At 42.2% G+C, this 20583-nt stretch overlaps 5 protein-coding genes and 1 non-coding gene across 7 annotated transcripts; 2 read left to right on the top strand and 4 right to left on the bottom strand.

The window, feature by feature from the left end:
* The first annotated feature begins 1290 nt into the window (after positions 1-1290).
* LOC4327676 (jacalin-related lectin 19) lies at positions 1291-2746 on the top strand. Its single transcript, NM_001409232.1, has 4 exons — positions 1291-1712; positions 1828-1856; positions 1956-2198; positions 2296-2746. The coding sequence occupies exons 2-4, from the start codon at positions 1848-1850 to the stop codon at positions 2689-2691; spliced, it is 648 nt and encodes a 215-aa protein (NP_001396161.1). The 5' UTR covers positions 1291-1712; positions 1828-1847; the 3' UTR covers positions 2692-2746.
* A 589-nt stretch (positions 2747-3335) lies between these two features.
* On the top strand, positions 3336-7719 carry LOC4327675 (anoctamin-like protein Os01g0706700). 2 transcript variants are annotated; one of them, XM_066307086.1, is made up of 17 exons: positions 3336-3692; positions 3877-3946; positions 4028-4143; positions 4616-4742; positions 4805-4905; positions 5024-5115; positions 5199-5303; positions 5419-5685; positions 5866-5998; positions 6069-6182; positions 6265-6335; positions 6421-6551; positions 6637-6719; positions 6853-6960; positions 7052-7210; positions 7309-7420; positions 7555-7678. In XM_066307086.1, the coding sequence occupies exons 1-16, from the start codon at positions 3483-3485 to the stop codon at positions 7417-7419; spliced, it is 1998 nt and encodes a 665-aa protein (XP_066163183.1). In that variant the 5' UTR covers positions 3336-3482; the 3' UTR covers position 7420; positions 7555-7678. The 2 variants fall into 2 exon arrangements, with proteins under 2 accessions (XP_066163183.1, NP_001396163.1); NM_001409234.1 differs by having other exon boundaries at positions 3342-3692; positions 7309-7719.
* A 47-nt stretch (positions 7720-7766) lies between these two features.
* LOC9267885 (uncharacterized) lies at positions 7767-8576 on the bottom strand. The gene has a single exon (NM_001409233.1). It carries the CDS (start codon positions 8350-8352, stop codon positions 8095-8097), a length of 258 nt encoding a protein of 85 aa, NP_001396162.1. The 5' UTR covers positions 8353-8576; the 3' UTR covers positions 7767-8094.
* Positions 8577-8998: 422 nt separating this feature from the next.
* LOC4327674 (60S ribosomal protein L28-1) lies at positions 8999-11760 on the bottom strand. Its single transcript, NM_001409235.1, has 4 exons — positions 11685-11760; positions 10386-10543; positions 10120-10286; positions 8999-9421 (listed from the first exon to the last, which is right to left on the bottom strand). Exons 2-4 carry the CDS (start codon positions 10531-10533, stop codon positions 9299-9301), a joined length of 438 nt encoding a protein of 145 aa, NP_001396164.1. The 5' UTR covers positions 10534-10543; positions 11685-11760; the 3' UTR covers positions 8999-9298.
* On the bottom strand, positions 9658-9753 carry LOC112937682 (small nucleolar RNA R24). Its single transcript, XR_003240345.1, has one exon. It is a non-coding gene; the product is annotated as a small nucleolar RNA R24 (small nucleolar RNA).
* A 1573-nt stretch (positions 11761-13333) lies between the features above and the next one.
* On the bottom strand, positions 13334-19436 carry LOC4327673 (uncharacterized). The gene is made up of 7 exons (XM_015765732.3): positions 19137-19436; positions 18874-19006; positions 18008-18111; positions 16796-16967; positions 16540-16680; positions 16113-16461; positions 13334-16035 (listed from the first exon to the last, which is right to left on the bottom strand). The coding sequence occupies exons 1-7, from the start codon at positions 19196-19198 to the stop codon at positions 13691-13693; spliced, it is 3306 nt and encodes a 1101-aa protein (XP_015621218.1). The 5' UTR covers positions 19199-19436; the 3' UTR covers positions 13334-13690.
* Positions 19437-20583: the final 1147 nt, after the last annotated feature.

The following is a 20583-nucleotide window of genomic DNA, read 5'->3' as shown; positions in this document are numbered from 1 at the left end:
GCTGTCCGGATACACCATAATAAGAGGTGTCCAAGAATCTTTAGAGCACGGCACAAGGCCCCAGCTAACAGTGGATATGCGTTGGAGTGTCCCGCATTCCTGAAAATATAGCATTTGAGACTTTGACAGCGTGAACAAGAAGCTGATTGGGTGTCCATGATTACTCAGCGAAGAAACAGTGGAAAACATATAGCTGCTAGAGTGTCAGCTAGTCTGATAAATTTGCTATTGGAAATGAGCCGATTCATGCCTAATGACAGGAAGATTGCGACGCATTGGGAGCCTTGGGGGTTGCTCGGTTGTAAAGTGTAAACTACCACTACTGGATATCTGAATTATATAAGCAGGTGAGCTGTGCGGTGTGCATAGCATTATCATTCGCCTTCTGTTGTGTTTCCAATTGGACTGTTCTTGTGGACGTCCACCTGGGAGATGGATTCTAAATTTCACCATATGTACCTTTTTCCCTGCAAACTAAATTGTTATGAAAAAAATATTTTTTATAAGATAGATTAATATATCACTTTACAAACAAGCAAGTTAAAATCCACCTTGCACGAGTTGTAACAAAAATAACAAAATAAACTCCAACTAGTATATTACATATTATTTGTTACAGGTAGTATATTTATAGCTAAATTTGTTATTTTTTCGAACCTTTAGAAGTTAATTTTGAACATGCATGTTAAGTGATATATTACATATTAATGTATCTTTTTTTATTTTTTTTTTAATTATTTAGTTGACATGGAAGAAACATATGAACATCCACCCGAATACTTCAAAGAGTTTTAAAAGAGTTTCTATGTTCTTGTGGCCCTGTCCTGAAAGTGTTTGTTAACCGCGAAAATCTGTACCGTAGCTACTAGCTAATATTCCCCAGAATGTTGGTTCAGTAGCAATAAGCACAAAGCAACAGATACGACAAGAGTTTCTGATTCCTCATCAGCTCGTCAGTCAGTCTACGACGCTGCTTATATTATTGAACACAGAACAAAAGAACTTATGCTTGCAAATTCAGATAAATTAATCCATAGCAGATACGGGGAGTGATACCGGACAAACTGATCAGTCCTAAGTTCAGACCAGAAAAAGTTTTTGGGAACGAGAAAATTCCAGGTACATACTCCCTCCATCCCAAAAAAAAACTCGTGTACAACGTTTGACCGTCCATCTTATTTGAAAAAATTATGAAAAAAATTTAAAAAAAAGTCACGCATAAAATATTAATCATGTTTTATCCTCTAACAACAATGAAAATACGAATTATAAAAAAATTTCATATAAGACGGGCAGTTAAAGTTAGACACGGAAAATCATGGTTTGACTTTTTTTTTTGGGACGGAGGAAGTATACGCCAATCATTTGATTCTTCCCCACCTAATATGCCAGAACCCAATCACAATCGCTCAGCATCTTATTCGCCCGCTCCAGCCATACCTGCTTTATCTAAGACCCGAGAACACTCAAAGTGATTAGCAGCAAAAATTCAAAAAAAAAAGTGATTAGCAACAATGCTGAGGTTCTTTCAAATAAACAATGCTAAGTTTCTTGCTGTCCCAGGACCCAGATGAAGCACAGATTAAAGTACATTATTATGTGCTAAGGTTTCTTGTTGCCCCAGGTGAAGCACAAAATTAAAAGAACATCATGGTCTAGCTTGTGCTATCCGGTATCTAATTCTTTGTACTCTCCACTTACCTCTTACAAAAGTGAGTATTTCAGTTCTATATAAGTGCACTCTCCTACTTGTTAACGAAAAATAGTACACTCCTACTAGGATACAACCACTTATCCAGGTGCTTCCTGTTCTTCTCCGAATTTCAGGTGACAAGCAAGTCAGTCTAATGGACATGGTAAGGCACATCAACTGTCGTGGTCTCGAATTCTCGATCGTGCTGAACATTTCTGACGACGAACGCAGCTGAACACAGTTTTTTTTCTTGCTCTTTCAGCAACCGGGTCATTACCAGCAGAGGAGGATGGTTGCTTCGAGCAAGGCCATCAAGGTCGGGCCGTGGGGAGGCACCGCCGGGAGCCCGTGGGACGACGGCGCGCACCGCGGCGTCCGGAGCATCGCCCTGACGTACGGGCGGTTCCTCGAGTCGATGAGGGTGGAGTACGACAGGAACGGCCACCCTGTCCACGGCGAGAAGCACGGCGGCGGCGGCGACGGCAGAACAAGCCGCACTGCCGAGGTGCGTGCGTGCGTGCGTGCTCCGGTGCAAGTCAGCTCATCTACCAAAAAAAATGTGCATCTCTCTGAATCTCTCCCTCTCTCTCTGATCGATGCAGGTGAAGCTGGACTACCCGTACGAGTTCCTGACCGGCGTCGGCGGCCGGTGCGGCCCGGTGGCGCACGGCGGATCGACGGTGGTTCGGTCGCTGACGTTCCGGACGAGCACGGGGGCGGTGCACGGGCCGTTCGGGGACGCGTCGGGGGACGGGGTGCCGTTCGAGTACCCGATGGAGGGCGGCGTGGTGGTCGGGTTCAGCGGGAGGAGCGGGTGGTGGCACCTCGACGCCGTCGGCCTGCACGTCGCGGCGCTGCGCCCGGAGACGCTCTGCGACGTGGTCCAGGAGCGCGGCGCCATGGCGTACCGGTCTTTCGTCTACGGGAACGGCGGCAGCAGCTCGGGAGCGCATCAGCTGCAGCAGAAGAGGAAGCCGTTCGAGTGGTGCTACAAATAAGCAGACAAAACGATTCCTTTTTCTGCGGAATAAACAGTGATTGATTCGTAACTAATAAATCGAACTACTGCGCGGTAGTCACCAGCAAGCAGCAAATTACACACTAACAAAAACCTTAATCTTGTCATCACGAGAAGATTAGCGTTGGAAGAAACATTTCACGTCGAACACATTATCCGAACCAGCGATCAACCAGACATACGTCGTGACCCAAATCGGCACGACGGCGAAAGCCATCACCCGTGGCCCAGTGTCAGCCGCAGGGGTAATTCGTAGCTCGCGCTCTTTTGTCGAAACGTGAACCTGTTGTCCCTCGTGGCAGCTACCCACGCCTCGTTCGGTGCTCTCGCGTCACGTGGACCGTTGGCTCGTGGGCCCACCTGTCAAAATACTCTACGGGTGGAAAGCCCAGGACTCCTAGGCGGCTAGGCGCACCTGCTGGCCGCTCAGCCACCACAGCTTTCAAAATCGCTATTACCTCCCGATTTAATCCTCGTTTTCCTCCCAAATCGCCAGTTTAACTACGCCCACAGGCATCGGTGGCAACAGCTAACAATAGGTTAATTAAGTGCTAATCAAAATAGTAAGTCTAATTAATTACTATACTTACAATAGAAACTGCTCTTCCTACCCTCGCGTCCTTTGGCCTCGTCTCACTCCATTCTCATTTCCCAAAGACCGCAAAAAAATTTTCCTTCCATCGCTCGCCGCATTTCCCTTTCCCCCTATGCGGATCCGCTCCCTTGCATCCACCGCCATTCCCCGCGTCTGATCCGTCGTCGTTGTGGAGGATGAGGGAAGGGGGAGCGGGCGAGGGGCAGGGCGCGGCCGTGGATGAGGCGACGGGGTTCGAGGTCGGGATCGTCGTGCCCAAGCTCTACCGCGGCGCTGCGGCCGGGTGCGGCGAGGTCGAGAACTGCGTGGCGCGGCTGGTGCGGGAGCTGGAGGACGTAGGGCTGATCGTCGAGCGCGTCCGCGGCGTCCCCGCGGAGTTCATCAAGGTCCGGTGTTTTTTTTTCTTTTATTATTATATTTTGAATTCCGCCGTTTGGCACGGTGGCCTGATTTTGAATTTCTGAGACGAGGAGGCGATTAGGGGAAAGGGAGCACTACACTTCGCTATAATCATGTGGCGAGAAACCATGAGCTTGTTGTAATGTTTGTGGATTTGCATTTTGAATTCAGCTGTCTGCGCCCATGGGGACCCTGGGGAGAGTTGCAGCGGAGATGAACATGAAGAAGCTAACTTATATCGGTAACTGATCTAATCCACCTGTGAGTATTTCAGAATGGGTGATTTGATGATGTGTTCATGGTTTATTTCTCTGCTTGTCAGGAATGGAACTGCAGTTTGAATGGGACCAGGTTGGAGCATTCGTCAGGCAGCCCGACGGGTCCCTGTTTAGCTGGCGAGAGCGGTTTGCCTGCTTCCGGCACTTGATATACAGCATCGTAAGTGCACAGTTGTCTCCCATTGTAGTTGCTTTTGTTCCTGTTACCCACTTCGGCACATTGTAGTTATAGTTATTTATGTTTGGAGATTCCACACTAAGTTGGCATTTTTCTAGACCAGCACTGCTTCGTTGTTAGTACCGGTATTTCACGGATGGCATGTATGTCCTGCCTGGCTTTTGCAAAATTGATTTTTTTTTTGCAGCACTGCTGATTCAAAGATTTAAGTATAGTTCATTATGCATCAGATGACCTGTCTATTATATTTGCATTTAAGAAACAAGCCAAGTGCAAATAGGAAAGTGGTTTAGTATATTTCTGCTTATACTATGGTTATTCTCTCAAGTCTCAAAGTTTTTCTTTTCGCTTGACATGAGATATGAATAAAACATATAGCTAATGTACAAAGTGATTAGTCTTGTTGTGCTTCATATTTCCTTATTTGACAGTAGGTAGATATGGAGACTTGCAGGTGAACAAGACCGATTCTGATATAACTCTCAGCTTTGACGATAAAGAGTTCCACTGGACTCAAAATGAGTCACTCTTAACCAGGCTGGAAGATGAAGGAATCGTAAAGCTAGTCTTCCCTTTGCATGGTAAACCAACCTGAATTATTTTTGAAATTCTTAGTATTAGATAACCAACTGTTTTGCTGCAGATGAAATTAAAAGGAAGCAACTCCTGAGAAGCTGGGCACTCAAGTGGTTTGATTTCACATGGCAACCTATTGATGAAATTTACTCTTACTTTGGAACAAAGGTAGACCAGCGTGATTGCACATGTTACACCTACCATATTTAATTTATGAACTATTCTATCTGAAGCAAATCAAGTATCACCTTATTCTACTCCATAAAATTTAATTCTGGAATTGCAGATTGCAATATATTTTTCTTTCCTCGGAATGTATACACGTTGGCTGTTCTTTCCAGCTGTTTTTGGACTTGCAACCCAGCTGATAGATTTTGGGTATGCACCTCTCATCTAGAAAATATCATTGGGATTTTATTGTTGTCGTCAGCTAAATGTTTTTCTCTGCTGTCTGAATTCAGGTCATTACAGTGGTTGGTTCTTCCAGCTTTCTTTTTCTTCGTTATTTCTTGGGCTGTCTTCTTTTTGCAATTTTGGAAACGGAAGAATTCAGCTGTCCTTGCTAGGTAGCATGCAATTTTCTATGCAATCTGTATATATCTAAGTCAATTAAGTTCCTTTGAAACATATTCAAGACCGTGCTCACAAACATGCCTTTCTTTTATGTGATGTTTTCAACAGATGGGGTATAAATTATTCATTTTCGGAATACAAAACTATGGGCAATGAACTGGACCCTTTAAGCTTTTCTATGGCTGATGACAATGTTCAGCAGAGGAAATTTGGTGCTCCCAAGGAGAAAAGTATAGTACAAAGAAATGAGTGGTTTGGTGTTCTCCTTAGAATTAGGAATAATGCTATCATTGTTTTGGCTATCATTTGTCTTCAGCTGCCATTTGAGTTGGCCTATGCTCATCTATATGCGATTACAAAAACTGAGGCGCTAAGGTAAGATTGTAGGAATATCACTATGATCTATTCATGATTCTTGAGTTATCAACGATGTGCAATTGACCTGAAGCTTATTTTCTCCTAATTGTTTTATATCTATTCCTTATGTTTTATTTTGTTGTTTATGGTTACCACTAAAATATGAAGCATCAGTTCTTATTGCTGATGTTTATGCAGGTATGTGTTAACTGCAGTGTATCTTGCTGCAATTCAGTATTACACAAGGATAGGTGGCAAGGTGTCTGTCACTCTAATAAAGTATGAAAACAACCAAGGGGAACAGTCTAGTGCTGATAGTTTGGTTTATAAGGTAAACACAATGATGCCAAGAATATGGTTCACGCTTTATGTTAGGTTTCTTACTCTTTTGGCAAATGCAGGTCTTTGGTCTTTACTTTATGCAATCATATATTGGATTGTTTTACCATGCTTCACTGCACCGCAACATTATGGCACTCCGGCAAGTCCTAATCAAGCGTCTCATTGTGTCCCAGGCATGTCTGCATTGTAATTATTCCATCATTAGTTATAATCATAAATGCTAGTCTTCCTTTGATGATACATATTAACTTGCAGGTATTGGAAAATCTGATTGAGAATTCCATTCCTTACCTCAATTATAGCTATAAAAAGTATAGAGCTGTTCAGTAAGTTCTGCAGCCAAATCTGTTTGTCCTACTATTCTTTTTCCAGACCAATTCAGAGATGTAAGAAATCTCTTCCATCTTGTAGCAAGAAAAAACATGAGAAAGAATCGCCAGCTGGGAAGTCAGTTCGGTTATCTACAAGAGTAGAGAAAGAATATCTAAAACCCTCGTATACTGCAAGCATTGGAGAAGAACTTGAAGATGGTTTATTTGATGGTAACAGCAATAAATAATCATCCTGTCTATTCTCAGTTCTTTTGGATGTCTGTGTTATGTTCTTACATTGTTGAGTCCATCACAGATTTTCTTGAGCTAACTCTTCAGTTTGGGATGATCATGATGTTTGCTTGTGCATTTCCGTCGATATTCTGCTTTGCTGCTCTGGTATGTGGTTCATCACAGCTATTTGTGTTCTCTCTCTTCTTGTGTCCTTCCCTCTTGTCGAGCGCATGCCATACATGTGTGTTCTTGTTTGATTTGTGTGTGCTAAACTTATCTTAAATTATTTTCATGACAGAATAATGTGACTGAAATTAGAGCGGATGCATTGAAGTTGTTGGTCATGTTGAAAAGACCTGCTCCCCGTGATGCAGCTACGATTGGAGCTTGGCTGAACATATTCCAGGTTCATTAGCAGTTTTTTTAATATATATTCCTCATAGATATACTTGCATGTCTCATGCCTTGTAATACTCAATGTGAAAAATTCTTTTCAGTTCTTGGTTGTTATGGCAATCTGTACAAACTGCTTGCTTCTTGTTTGTCTGTATGATGAGGAGGGTAAATGGAAAATTGAGCCAGGACTGGCAGCCATCCTCATAATGGAGCATGCTCTCTTCTTAATCAAGTTTGGTTTCTCACACTTTGTTCCCGAGGTGATTTTCTATTCTTTATGTGTTATCTTTGTGTTTTTACTGATCTCTATATAGCTAAAGCACCTAAATGTGGTTTCTTGACTTAATTTGTCAAATAGGAACCTGCATGGGTGAAAGCAAATCGTGGGCGATATGTAGCTCAGGCGCAGAATGTCTGCTCCAAACAACTCCTGAGAAGCATTGCAAAACTGGATGCGAAATTGGAGTGAGGTATCCAGGTTTTATATAAGGCGGCAGTAGTTTTGTAGATTAGGATAGTGCACAAATGTGTCTTGTGCGAGCACGTACAAATTGTAGGTAGGTAACATCGTGCAACCACTAACTGTTCCAATTGGTAAATGTAGATGTCGCTATATAATTTATAAGGTCCTGCAAGACTGCAACATCAATGTAAGAATGCAAGGGTGTTCCTTTCCTTCTAACTATATATATTTGTTGAGTTGAACTGGGGATGTATCCCCCCATGTATGTGCTGTGTATTATCTGAAATTAGAATAGATTTCACTAACAAAGATTAGAGCACAGAAAGAATCAGGCATGGTGATACGTAGGTAAATTCAATGAAGGTGTGCGCAGAGTCTTTTTGTTTGGAATACAATAATTCGATCAACTTACATGAGAATTGCGATGCACGTGTTTATTTCTATTCACATGACTGCCATGATTTATGCAACCCAAATTTGTTATGTCTGGCAGAATGGAGAAGAGATTTGGAGATACATACTACAGCCTCCGTCGCCTGTCGCTTGAACGAATAAATGTAATCAATGTAACGAATCAACTGGAATGTGCATCATCTGCTGCTTGTCACAACTGTTGCCAACCGCACCAGTGCTTCCTTTTCCGTATTGACGCGTGTGAAGTGAAGCAACGCCATCGGCGGCTCAGCCAGGCGATCCGCCGTCGCCCGCCTCCTGCTGCTCCGACGAGCCGCCGCCCTTCTCCGGCCAGGCGCCGAAGCTCAGCTGGCGCACCATCGTCGCCACCGCCCTGGCCCACCGCCGGAGCTCGCCCTTCACCTTGTCGGGCTCGATGTCCACGAGCGGCCCGCCGCCCAGCCCGGACAAGAGGCGGTCGAACCGCGCGCTGCGCGACGGCGGCTTCGGCTGGCCGTCGCCGGCCGCTTTCTCGCCGACCGACATGTGTCGCCGCCGGCTTTCCGGTGAGACATCGGCGGGGAGTTTGGGTGTTTTATACGGCGACTCGGCGAGGGGTAGAAATTATAGTGTCCCGCACGGCTGGTGAAGAGTGTGAGTTTGGCTCCTTTGGTTCCTTCCAAGATGCTCCAAGGTTTCGCTTTCGCGTCCAAGCCAACGATTTTTCGCGCGGCGCATATCGATTTAGCTATTTCCGGTGCACGCAAGGGGGATACAGGATACAGCACGCGGGAGATATATGGTATAGGAGTCCAATTCGTCTTTGGATTTGAATTATAAACGTGCCCCAAAATTTGAATTCCGGGGTATGAGCTTCCCTGCTCATGCTGCTTTCAACCTTTCAGGCTCAACTGGCAGCTTTATTCTATTTTATAATGCAGAAGATGGAATGCAAATATTTAAACAAATTCGTAGTCATTCAATGGAGAAGGAAACTCGAACTGATCCAATGGTTCAAACTTCAAAGTAGAAAGTGCGAAGCATACGATACACAGAAAGAGAAGGAATATCCATCGCACAATCGCACGATCACAAGACAAATTCAAGTTCCAGACTAGCACGTTCGGCACACAGAATCAATACCAGAGACCAATTAGCTTTTCGTCAAAAACAAAGCTGAAATAAAACATCGTTGAAAATTGAAGCATGGCAATTTGATTATAGATGATATGGCACAACAAACCAATGACTTTAGGGAGGTTATTAATACCCTATTAATTAAGATGCTTAATAATATATCACGGGTACAGACATGAAACCTACTACGAAAATTTTTAGCTCTCTTGTGAGCAGCATTCGTCATACTCTGAGGCCCATAATCTCAAAACAATCTAAAAGCATACTCCGAGCACCATATTAAAAGGAATCAAGGAGGATGGAAGCACAAATCAATACCCATACACAAAACAAGCTAATTGGATCTTGCCTTTTTTTAGTTTGCCTGCCTGTTCTTCTTTTTGACACCAGATTTGGCAACCTGGAGGCTGCGGTAGACTGCGCTCAGCCTTGCAAGTGCTGGCTTGGTAAGGTCAGGCCGGTAGTAGTTGTCGCTGACCTGTTGAAGCAAGAAGCAAATTCATTAGATTAGCCAAAGTAAGGATTACCAATTTGCTCTAGCAGAATAATAGGTTGCATACAATAAGTTTTACAGAATTCCATTCAAAACAACCAGCATGCAACAATAACAGTTAATAAAAGAGTAAGAACCAGCATGAAACAAGCTCAGTGAAGCTCCAGGATATTTCAAACAGGTGACTTGAATAGCGGGCACAAAAAGAGTATGAACAAAGGGTTGCTCGAAAGCAAAGCGTAACAAGTATATACTGCATAGAAGCACCAATCCTTAATGAATGAATCCTCTTACATGTTAAGGCTCATCACAGCAACTGCAATATAACAAAAATAGCACAATATCAAATAATACCACGCAGTTTCTAAAATTGTAAGTACTGATTCCATTGTAGCAGAGAACAAAAACATCATAACAAATACTCACTCTTTGAAATGCTACAAAACAGTCAGAAAATCAGCAAGCTATTGAAGCAGCAGCAGAATTTGCAAACTTGAAACCAAAAAAAAAAAAACAGAAGCAGAAGCTTATAAGCTTCTTTTTGCATCTTAATATGTTAGGACTCATCAAATGATCACATCATTTTTATAAGCTTGATGTGAGAATTTAGATATCCAATTAAATCAACATGAAAAACAATTAGACAGGCTGACTTAAGCACCATAAAGTTCTGGTGCTAATACCTGGTTCTTGACAGCCTTGGCCATTTTGCGGAACTCCTTGCGCATGACAGACTTGTGGTAGAGGCTAGCAGGCTTGTTCTGCTTCTCTGTCTTGGTTGTAGAGAGGACCACTGCCGTTTCCTTACCACTGGCAGGCTGGACCGTCACGGTTTTCTTGTTTGCCAGGCCTGAAAAGACCAAATGAACAGCACAACCAGTCAAGACTCAAGAGAGTGCCACGGGAGACATGCATATCAAGAGAAGCATGCCAACCAACCATTAATTACCAGAATGCTTGTAAGAGTGGACATTGTACAGGTTGTTGGGCTCCTTGCTGAACTGAACCTTGGCATTGCCATTGCCGAACTGCTTGACCAGGAATGAATTGTTCTTCTTGACAAGCTCCCAGACCAGAGAATCTGGAATCGTGGCCATTTATCCTAACCTAAAGAATCCACATCAACACCCGGATGAAATCCAAAACCGAAATGGAACAAAACAGGAACAAATATAAGACTCCTAATATAAGAGCTGTGTCCTTCTGGCAGATGGGAATTCAGACAGATATCGCCGCCATGTCTGATTTGGCGACTCTTCAGAGCCCCCCCTCCATCCCAACCAAGCATTTCAGAGTTTTCTTTCTTCTCTGTTTTTGGGGGCTATGGAATCACCGCCATGATGTAATTTTTAGGGGTATGCAAAAGTCTCTTCCCCTTTGGTAGCCAAATGTTTAGATGAGGCCTCCTTATGGGCCGAAAGGCTAAATGTAAGCGATCGTATTGTGGTTTCCGCCTGGAAGGAAACCATCTCTTCCTCCCTCAGAACCTCTTCCCCCTGATGTAATTTGTATCATTTCACCGTAACCTAGAGCTTGCTTATTCTTGTAGCACCAATGGCGTTCTATTCAGAGGTTGGAGCAATTAGCTCCTTAACTTACCGAAGAAGACATCCATTTAGCATATGATTAATTTAGTATTAATTATTATAAACTTAGCAAATGGATTCGTTTGAATTTTTTTAAGATATATATATATATTTTTCAAAAATATCATTTAGCAATTTCAAAAACGTGCCGGCAATAAGCTAGTAACCCAAAAGCTGAAAAGAACATGGCCTAAACGAGCATATATATGATGATAAGAATCGAACACACAAATCGTAGACCTGAATTCCAATTTCCGAACAGACCAGTGAATATCCCATTAGCGGATGGTGATAAATGATTTATCACTGGACCCACATACCATAGACACATGAAGACCCACATATTATAGACAGCGAGTGGTAAATAATTAATTGTCACATCTTGAAAGTGGCCAAAAGTTAAATGTCCCCACACCAGCACGTCTCAAGCGACTCTAAGCATTTGGGCAGTAACAAAGCGAGCGTAGCTACGAACGTCGAATGATCTAATTCAAGTAAACCACCAGCACTGGATGGATGGAGAGGGCAAAGCTAAAATCGCAAAAATGGAGTCTAAACTGATCAATTCATGCAGCGAAACGAACGCATAACAGGCTAACGCCAACAGAAGTTACAGAACAAGCCATGCTACGAGAAGATTGCAATGAGTGGTTTCTTCTTACCGGAGATTGGAGTGACGCGCGCCGCCGATCTGCCTCCTTCCGGGGTCACGATCTCGCGGCGCTGAAAAAAAAACCCTAGCCTTGAGGTGGGTGGCCAATTCATGGGCTGTAGCCTGTAGTAAGGTGGAATGGGCCTGTTTGGTAGCGGACGATGTTGGATGGGCTGTAGGCCCACGTTAGTGGGACACGTGAACTCAAGTTTCCAGTTCAAAGATGGTACAAGGGGGTCGGGGAATTAAACTCCGACCCCGCTTGACTGTCGTTTGCACGAAAAATTTTAGAACAATGACAGTAAACATCGAATGATATTAAACAAAATTATAAAGTTTACTAAAGTATTTCTAGAATTTTCAGTCCGCCCGCTCCAAAGGAAATATTTTTGGCTTCAACAGTAGTGAAACCTGGATGAATCTGAACATAATTTGCTAAAATTCAGAATTTCGAACTTTTTGGCCGAAAAAGCTTCCTGTTGGTGGCTTGGCGCTACTGGTAGGGCCGAAAAAAAACGGGAAATTTCAGTGCAAAATCTGTAACCCTGGTCAAACCTACACATTATTTTTAGGTCAATATTTGTAGTAATATCATTTTTCACCTAGTGAGGATATATCCAGAAAATATGCATTACGACTTACGACAATGCTGAAGGTTCATTATCATTTTTATATCATTACACAACTAATGCATGAAATCGCTCATTCGTGTGACTATAACCATCATGTTATAAATGGTGTGCAAGATAATATATTAACGATAATATGAAATTAAATAATTAGTTATTCAAAACGTATAAAACATCTATTCGAAACCTAATTGGTTGATATAAATTAAATTAATCATATGGATATACACTTGTATAGATATACAATTTTGAGTATTCTTAAGGTTAGGAATACTCATGTTTAATTAAATCTGTAGAATTTAGAATACTATGGTTGCACAGTTTAGTTTACAATTATCTGAATTTGAAGACATAGTTGTAATATAAATATAGGCAAATGATTGATTTGTACTTATACAATTTATTATATGACTAAGTGCAAAAGTAGAATCACATCTCTCTACATCAAGCTCCATGTGTCCACATGTAATTACTTGTCTCCTTATATACATTATGTTTTGATTAAAGTAAGCGACTATATATCTCTATTTGTAAATTGCAATACCTTTCTGCCATCTCAAGCAAGTAGCTCTTTCTATTACCTGCTAGAAGCTAGAAGGGTTTATCAATGAACACCATATGTTTTTTTATTACTACTTGAGTTCCATCCTATAATCAAAATTTGTTTTAGCTTTTTGTCATTTAGTGAATCCGATAACTAATATTCATTGGATGGTGTGGCAAATTCTAATTACATGTTGAGTTTCACTTTTCATTAGTTAAGATACGGTACTGTATGTCAAGCAGTAAAAGTCCAAAACACTGCCAACTGCTTTCCTGTTGGCTGCCAGTTCCAACATTTTCTGAAAGCATCCAAGGAATTTCTCAAATCTCAAATGACATGCATAAATCAAATCTCAAAGCACTGCCAACTGCTTTCCAGTTGGCTGCCAGTCTCAATCCTCCAAGGCTTGCATAAATCAACAAAAACTAGCTGGACAGATAAAGCTGGATATGTTAATCAAAACTCATGTTGAACAAATGTAGTAAGTACTAGCAACTAGCTGGGATGGTATGGAATATATGGAAACAGGTTCCTTTTTCAAACAGAATATATGAAAAAAGGTAAACCTCTTAAGTTCTGTAAACGTCTGTACATCTGACTGCATAATGTGCTTATTACACGCTAACAATCCTTTCATAATGACAATACCTAAGATGTGATGAACATGAGGCCAAAATAGAACGAAAGAATAATAGCTCGCCAAAAAGACCAACATATAAGACCGAGTGCTATGAGTTGATATACTGTACAAATGTCAACTCGAAGCTATAGAATGTATGTATCCCTGTGTTTGTAAATACGACTTCTTCACATGTAAAACTCAACTGGTATGCGATCATAAAACTAGCGGCGATTGGTCCGAAGAGACATAAAATGTGCAGCAAACGAATCATAGTCTGTCGGAAGCTTGGGGTGAACATGCGACGGAGCAGTTTTTGAGGTGCTTTCTTTCGGAGTTTCTGCTGGGCTTTCTGTGTTTTCCTCCTTTCCTGTGACAGAAACTGTATTCAGATCAGCTTCTTGTGACTTCCCTTTGCCCAAGGGAGGTTCCACACGCACAGGTTTTGGTGAAGTTCGTGGTACTGGAACCCTGGAGTACACAGGTGAGTCTCTCCTTTGTTCAGTAAACCTAGAAAATGACCCAGCAGGTGATTTCGCCTCAGTTTCATCAGCATGCTGCACTCCAACTCGGACACCGGTTTCTTTCTTTGTATCTGATGTCATCTGAGTCCTGCGTGATTGAATCTGCTCTCTAGACCACTTTGTCTGGACCTCCTTGCGTTGTGCCAATTCGTCCTCGCTATCATCTGAATCAAAGTAACTTTTGGCAGTTTTTGTTGTAGTTCCCCTGCGGGCTCCAGCACCTGGCTTTTCATGGTACAGATCTTGACTGGAATTTACACCTCCAGAACTCTTATTCATCACAGAACTTGGAGCATTATAAGATTGCTCAGATAACTTCCCTCTATCACCTTCTGACCCATAGTAATTCCTCATGGTTGATCTAGCTTCCACACTTGCTCCAACACTTTGATTTTGGTCATGAAGTTCACTGTTGTAATCTGCACCGAACGAACTCCTGGCCATACCTGTAGAAGTATTTCTTGTATTTCCAAACGAGGTATCCTCTTCAGAGTGCACTGATTTTTCAATGGCGGTAGGAACCTTATGCAACGAGGTATTCCCAGAATCCTTTATGTACGGAGGAGGTTGCCGGAGTTTGTTTCTTAGTCCAGGAGTTAGCCTTCCAAAGTTCAAGCCTGGATCGCCTTCATCATAGTCAGCAGATGATGTTGAAGTTTGCCTGCCTAAAGAAAACAGCTGATTCTTATTTTCTCCTGTTGTCAATGATGATGCACCTTCCAATTTATGTGGCACTCTTTCTTCTTCAAGATCTCTGATTTTTGTACGATCCAATTCCCCATCAACCCATGAGTAATCAGATCTAGGTGAACTTTCACTGTAGCGCTCCTTATTGAATGCATTAGAACCAGATGAATTAAGGTAATTCTTCCTGGACATGGATACATGATCTTCAATATTTTCATTAACATCATGGACAACCTTTCCAGAAATTATATTTTCTCTACTCTCGGAAAAATCGGATCCTCTGGAATGAGACCTTAAAGACCTTGCATGCATGCCTGTGGTCATTTCCTCATCAGAACTAACACCATCCGAGTCAAATGTAGGTGGCACATTATCATAAGAATGAGGTGAGGAAACATCTTTTCTGTTTGCTTCTGTTCCTGAAAATAGTGTTGAGCTGCTATGATTAACTGGAGATTCATTTCTATGCTGTTGACCCCAATCTGCACTTGAGAATCCCTTGTGATCTTCAACAGTGGGTTCTTCAGTGTGCTTTGAAGAGAAAGGATCCAATAAATTTTCTTCTCCGACATCAGAATCATATTGATCAAAAACAACAGCTGAAGAATCAGGTCCAGCTTTATCATTCTGACTGTCCCAAATGGTACTGCTGCCATGGGTGAATGTACCATGGGAAGAGCTATAGTTGCTGTAGTAGTTGTCTGTGTTCTCTTGATCAAAGGTAGCATGCTTGCTTTCCGTGTCCTTGATGTTGTGCCCACCAAGTTGAGCCTCGGACAATCTTTCTCCAGGTAAATTAAACTGATGATCCTCAGGTCTTCCAAAGTTGCTTTCTTTCTCAGATGAATCATCAGAATATTGAGGATCGGGTGAATGAGAACGATGCGGATCAGTTGGCATGTCATACTCATCACTGTGAATATGAGGGCTATATGGTGGGGATTGACCCAAGGAATTAGTTGGCATATTCTGACTACCTACACGGCTTGTTTCTGTTCTCCCCCCATCCTTCCTAGCATCATTACTTGAGATGAGTCTTGGATCATAAGCCCCTGAACTCTGCTCATTAGAACTCCTCTGCCCATCCTTCATTAAATGTTCAGCTTGTTGCTTCCTGGGTGTAGTTTCATGGGTATAAGCAGGTGACTCAAAAGCTCCAGTATTTTGCTCCGCAGAAAGGTTTCCACGACTAGCAAGTTGGGCAGCAGCCCTAGCAGCAATACTAGCCATCTCTGCGGACTCTGCTGCTGCTTGTGCTGCAGATGTTGCATCCTTGAATTCTATATTCCAATTGGAACCACTAACTGAAGATTTTCTCTCCCTAGAGTGATTGAACTCTTCCCTCCTGGACGCTGTATCTGAAAATAACATTTAAACTAGGAATGAACAAGAAAGCACTAAAAAATTGGTAATGTTCAGATTATATGACCTTCACCTGTATCTGGAACTGTTGCACCATATTGGGAGTAAGGTCTAGAAACATTTGAACCTCCAGCAGTATCATGAGAGAAACTGTTAGGACCATGCTGGGACCTAGGGGACATTGGAGCATCAGAACCCCTTCTGTTTTCTTGGGGGAAAGCATTAGAATTGGCAGTGACATATGGAGCCCTATTGTCTGGAACCTCAGCTGATGAATATGAATGTGCCGTAGACATGTGAGAATTGGAAGATTCCATATATGAATGAGAAGGTGCAGCAGGCTGTGAAGTTGGCATGCCAGAATTAGAAGCAGATGATCCCCTAGTTGGAATATTTCCTCCCGGATATGTTGAGGTCACATGCTAAATCATCAAATGATTAATCCAGTTAGAACCATAATACTTGAACGCTTAAATAAACTTTTATGTCAGCTAATTTACCAGAAGATCATCATTTTGCTTCGGCAATTTCTCCTCAAATGCTTTTGGCTCCCATTTGATGTTGTGCTCCTCTGCAATAGAGGTCAAGGTTTTGATTTTGGTCTGTGTATCAGGTGCTCCAGCTGACAGCTTCTCAATGACCTGTATCCAATTATTACAAACATAAGCTATAATCATGGCATATATTTATTCAGGCCAACAGAAGTAAGGAAATTATTTTCCCATACAAAATACTTCTAAAAGCAGCATAAATTACCAGTCGGCTGACACCACTGTCAGGTCGCACTTCAAGAGCTGCTGCTGCAAACTCTTTTCCATACTTACTTGTGAAATGCTTGCGAACATCTGCAAGTTCTGTGACATCTGAACACCTCATTGATGCAAATATAACACTGGCTATGGCTTCTTTCAGATCAATAGGGCAAGTCCTTCAGGTAAAAACCACATAAACAAGGAAAGGAAGAGAACAGATCAGTTCCAGGGGAACAGAAACCATAAAACCAATAAATTAACTAAGAAAACCAAAACAATGCATAGTTTTCAATCAATATTAATCTCAATTTATTTTTTATCTAAGCTCTTTTCTTCCTGTCATTATCTTAAAAGGTCGCGCCACAGCACAGGTCCTAGATAACTAAGATGCAATGAGCATCTAACACCCTGGACATTAGTATGTTATAATTAGACAATCGATTTGTATAGTTTTCGTTTAAGAAAGCATAGAAGCACTCATCTTAGTGGCTATTATTTTGTATTTCTTAAAATGAGTGTGCCAATTGCCATAGAGTTGGTAGCACTTGACTTAATTAGACTATTTTAGAATAGTTTGATTAGTTAAGATGAGAATGAGTAAATGGGAGGATTCAGCTCCTTTGAAACCATGAAATAATACTTGGAGCGTAAAACTCATGTCTAGGCTAACTTGATATTTTCAGATAATGGAAGCTTAATTGAACTCAGCTAAATAAGGCTAACTTGATATGGCAGAATTGAGTCCATAAAACATTCCACTCTGGAACCAGGGAAGTTTCAATTGGAAGACATAAGGAATTTACATTTATCTCCAGCAAGTAACTAAGTAGTATATGACTGTGCCACAAAAAAAATAAAGTGGGTTCAGTTTCCAGATTACACTCACGAGGAAAAAAAAAGAGGATGCCAGGATTATAAGCAGTTTTAGGAGGCCCATATCAATCAGGCAAAATCATGCTTTGCTTATAAGAAAAAAGTAACTCTTGTGATATAAGAAACAATCTGAAGGTTGCTAATAACATGAAAAAAATTGTTTAGTATCAACTTAAGAAATCATATCGACAAGAAATAAGCTATGTTAGAGGTAGTCCTCCAACTAACAAAATATGCTTCTGTTATCTATGATAATGAAGCAATTTCTGACATAAGAAACATAAATAGACCAGCAAGTAATTGGCTATATGCATTATATACAATAAAGGGGAAAATGGCTTACTTCTGTGAGTCAATAATGGACATGCGTGCCACCATAAGTTCACAGTATACTTCAATTAAGTCATATGCTTGCATGAACTTCTCTTCCCTTATGACATGTTCAACCTGTGGAAAAAGATAAGCAAAACGGGCCAAAAAGAAAATAGATGAGCCTTTGGTCAGGAAGTACCATCAAGACACGTTAGGACTGTGTGTGCGTCTTTGATTCACTAACAAGTAGCTGGTCACTCTGTGGCTCAGAACCCAACAGGATGCCCTAATAATATACTCACAGCAAGATAATACTTGACACATGCATTCGCAACAAGCAGGCATGTAAAAGTAAAGAAAAACCAAATACTCAAATGGATGGAACTAAAAAACGAATCATTCGTTGTAATGTAGCTACCGAGAGGCAAAACCAAACACTTGTCAGATAAGAATCCAATACTCTCATGGAATTCAAGAGTTCAACGGAGCAAGTCAATACAGTGACCAAATTGATGGCACTGCTACAGAACGAATTGTAAATGGTTTCTGTCAAGACATAAAAATGAATTGCATTTGAGCCAGCAGGCATATACAGGGCCAACAGGCCCAAGGACTTCTATGGCAATTCCACTTATAATTGCAGTAGTTCATCGGCATATCCAAAGCGAGCAGATCATTCGTAAAACATCACTACTACTAGTAACTAACAAAATTTTCCCATATAAACACCTAAGGCACACTAAGACCAAGCGCAAGCGGCTAAACAATTGATGCTAGCATCCAAAGCCCATCTGATTCCGCGTCAAGGCACCCCAATTACCCGATTCCGTCATCAATTGGGGGAGCTAAAGAGACAAATTGAGACCGCGATAGAGACGGAGGCAAGGGAAGGCGTACCCTGATGCGTGCGGTCTGGTCCTGATCGGCCTCGAGCAGCTGCGCGACCTCTCGACGCATCTGCCGCACCTGCACCTCCTTGCGGTTCCTCAGCAGCTTGATCCGCGCCAGCGCCATCCGCAGCGCCGTCTTGCTGCGGCATCCACGAGACCCAAAAAAAAAAAAACTGTTAGCCCTTGCAAGCACGCGCCTCCGCGGCGCACACAAACGCGCGCGGAGAGTTAGCGAGGGCGAGATGATCTCGGGCAGGCGGGCAAACTGACCACTTGTCGGGCTTGAAGCCCTTGTGCAGGACGCCGGACAGCTTCGCCTTGCTCCTGTTCATCTCCGCCTCCGCCGCCGCCGCCGCTGCCGCTTCCGCTTCTCTGTGTACCTAGATTCGAATCGAATCGGCTCCCGCGAGGCGCGGGGGGCAGGCGAGGGGTAGCTGGGCGCGGGCGTCTCCGGTTGGTGCAGGTAGATTGGAAAGGAGGGAGGAGGATGGGTTCACGCGGATGCGTGTGCTGCGCTACCGACCAGGGAGGAAGAGGCCAAGGAGAGAGGGGGGGAGACTTTCGCTAGGCAGGGAGGAAGAGAGGAGATAGGAAAACGGATGCGGTTTTTTCTCGGAGGATTCCGTGACGACGAAACCGCAGACAGAAGCCCAGGCGCAGGCGGCTTCTTCACCGCTTCCGTCACGTCGATTCGGGAGATTGACCTTGACCGGTGGCGCGCCCGGTTCGAGGGCGGGGCGCGTGGGGAGGATTCGCGGGGATTTTTGGGGGTGATACGCGCCGTTTCTGCTGGGGTGTACTTGGGTTGGAAAACCCGAGGAACGGAGGCATATATTGTTACAAACTTAGTAAAAACTTTCTAAACTGATCATATTAAGTAGATATATAAAATAAGGTAAGCCATTAATATATAATTAATTAAATATTAACTATTTTAAACTTTAAAAATGGATTAATATGATTTTTTTAAAGTAAATTTCATATAGAAATTTATTTTTTAAAAAACATACCGTTTAATAGTTTAAAAAGCGTGCACGAAAAAACGAAATAAACCAACTCACTCTCACCTCCCCTAGAACGCAGTACAATAAAGTAAGAGCTAGCTATAAACACATATCGAGAAAATAAAAGAAAAGAGAAAAACAACAAGCTACAGATTCGTAGTCAGCTGCAGCATGGACTCCAAGGCAAAACGTGTGTATGATAAGTGGGACCGATTATTAATATTGTAGTATATGTTTATAGGTAACTATTGTATGTATTGGCTATATATATGATTTGGTGCTAGTTGTTAACTATACTATTAAACTTGCTCTAATTACATCTAAATTAGTAGTAGATTCTAAACCTTAATATATAAACATGAGAAATTATCATTCCTCGTACCATTTCCACAACATTTCACTCAAACCAAATCTATCCATAATTTAACGTTTAACAAATCTTCATTCATATATCTCACGGTAAAGCGCGAGGCATTATATCCATAACATTTCACTTCAAAAAGTCTATCCATCATTTCTACGAGATATATGGTTCTATCCACCATATATAGAAAAAATGGTTATATACACCTGAGAGTACCTGCCCTGCTCCCGATCCACCATTGATCAGTGCAGGACACCGATTGAGCACCCACGACCTTGCTATCAGATCCACCATACATGCTTTGGTTTTTTCTTTTCCAGAATAAATTGCTGGAATTGTTAATTATCCC

Source organism: Oryza sativa, chromosome 1, assembly GCF_034140825.1.
Source record: "Oryza sativa Japonica Group chromosome 1, ASM3414082v1".
Classification (NCBI taxonomy): domain Eukaryota; kingdom Viridiplantae; phylum Streptophyta; class Magnoliopsida; order Poales; family Poaceae; genus Oryza; species Oryza sativa.
The sequence above is the reverse complement of the archived record's forward strand: the minus strand, read 5'-3'. Positions and strand labels throughout refer to the sequence as shown.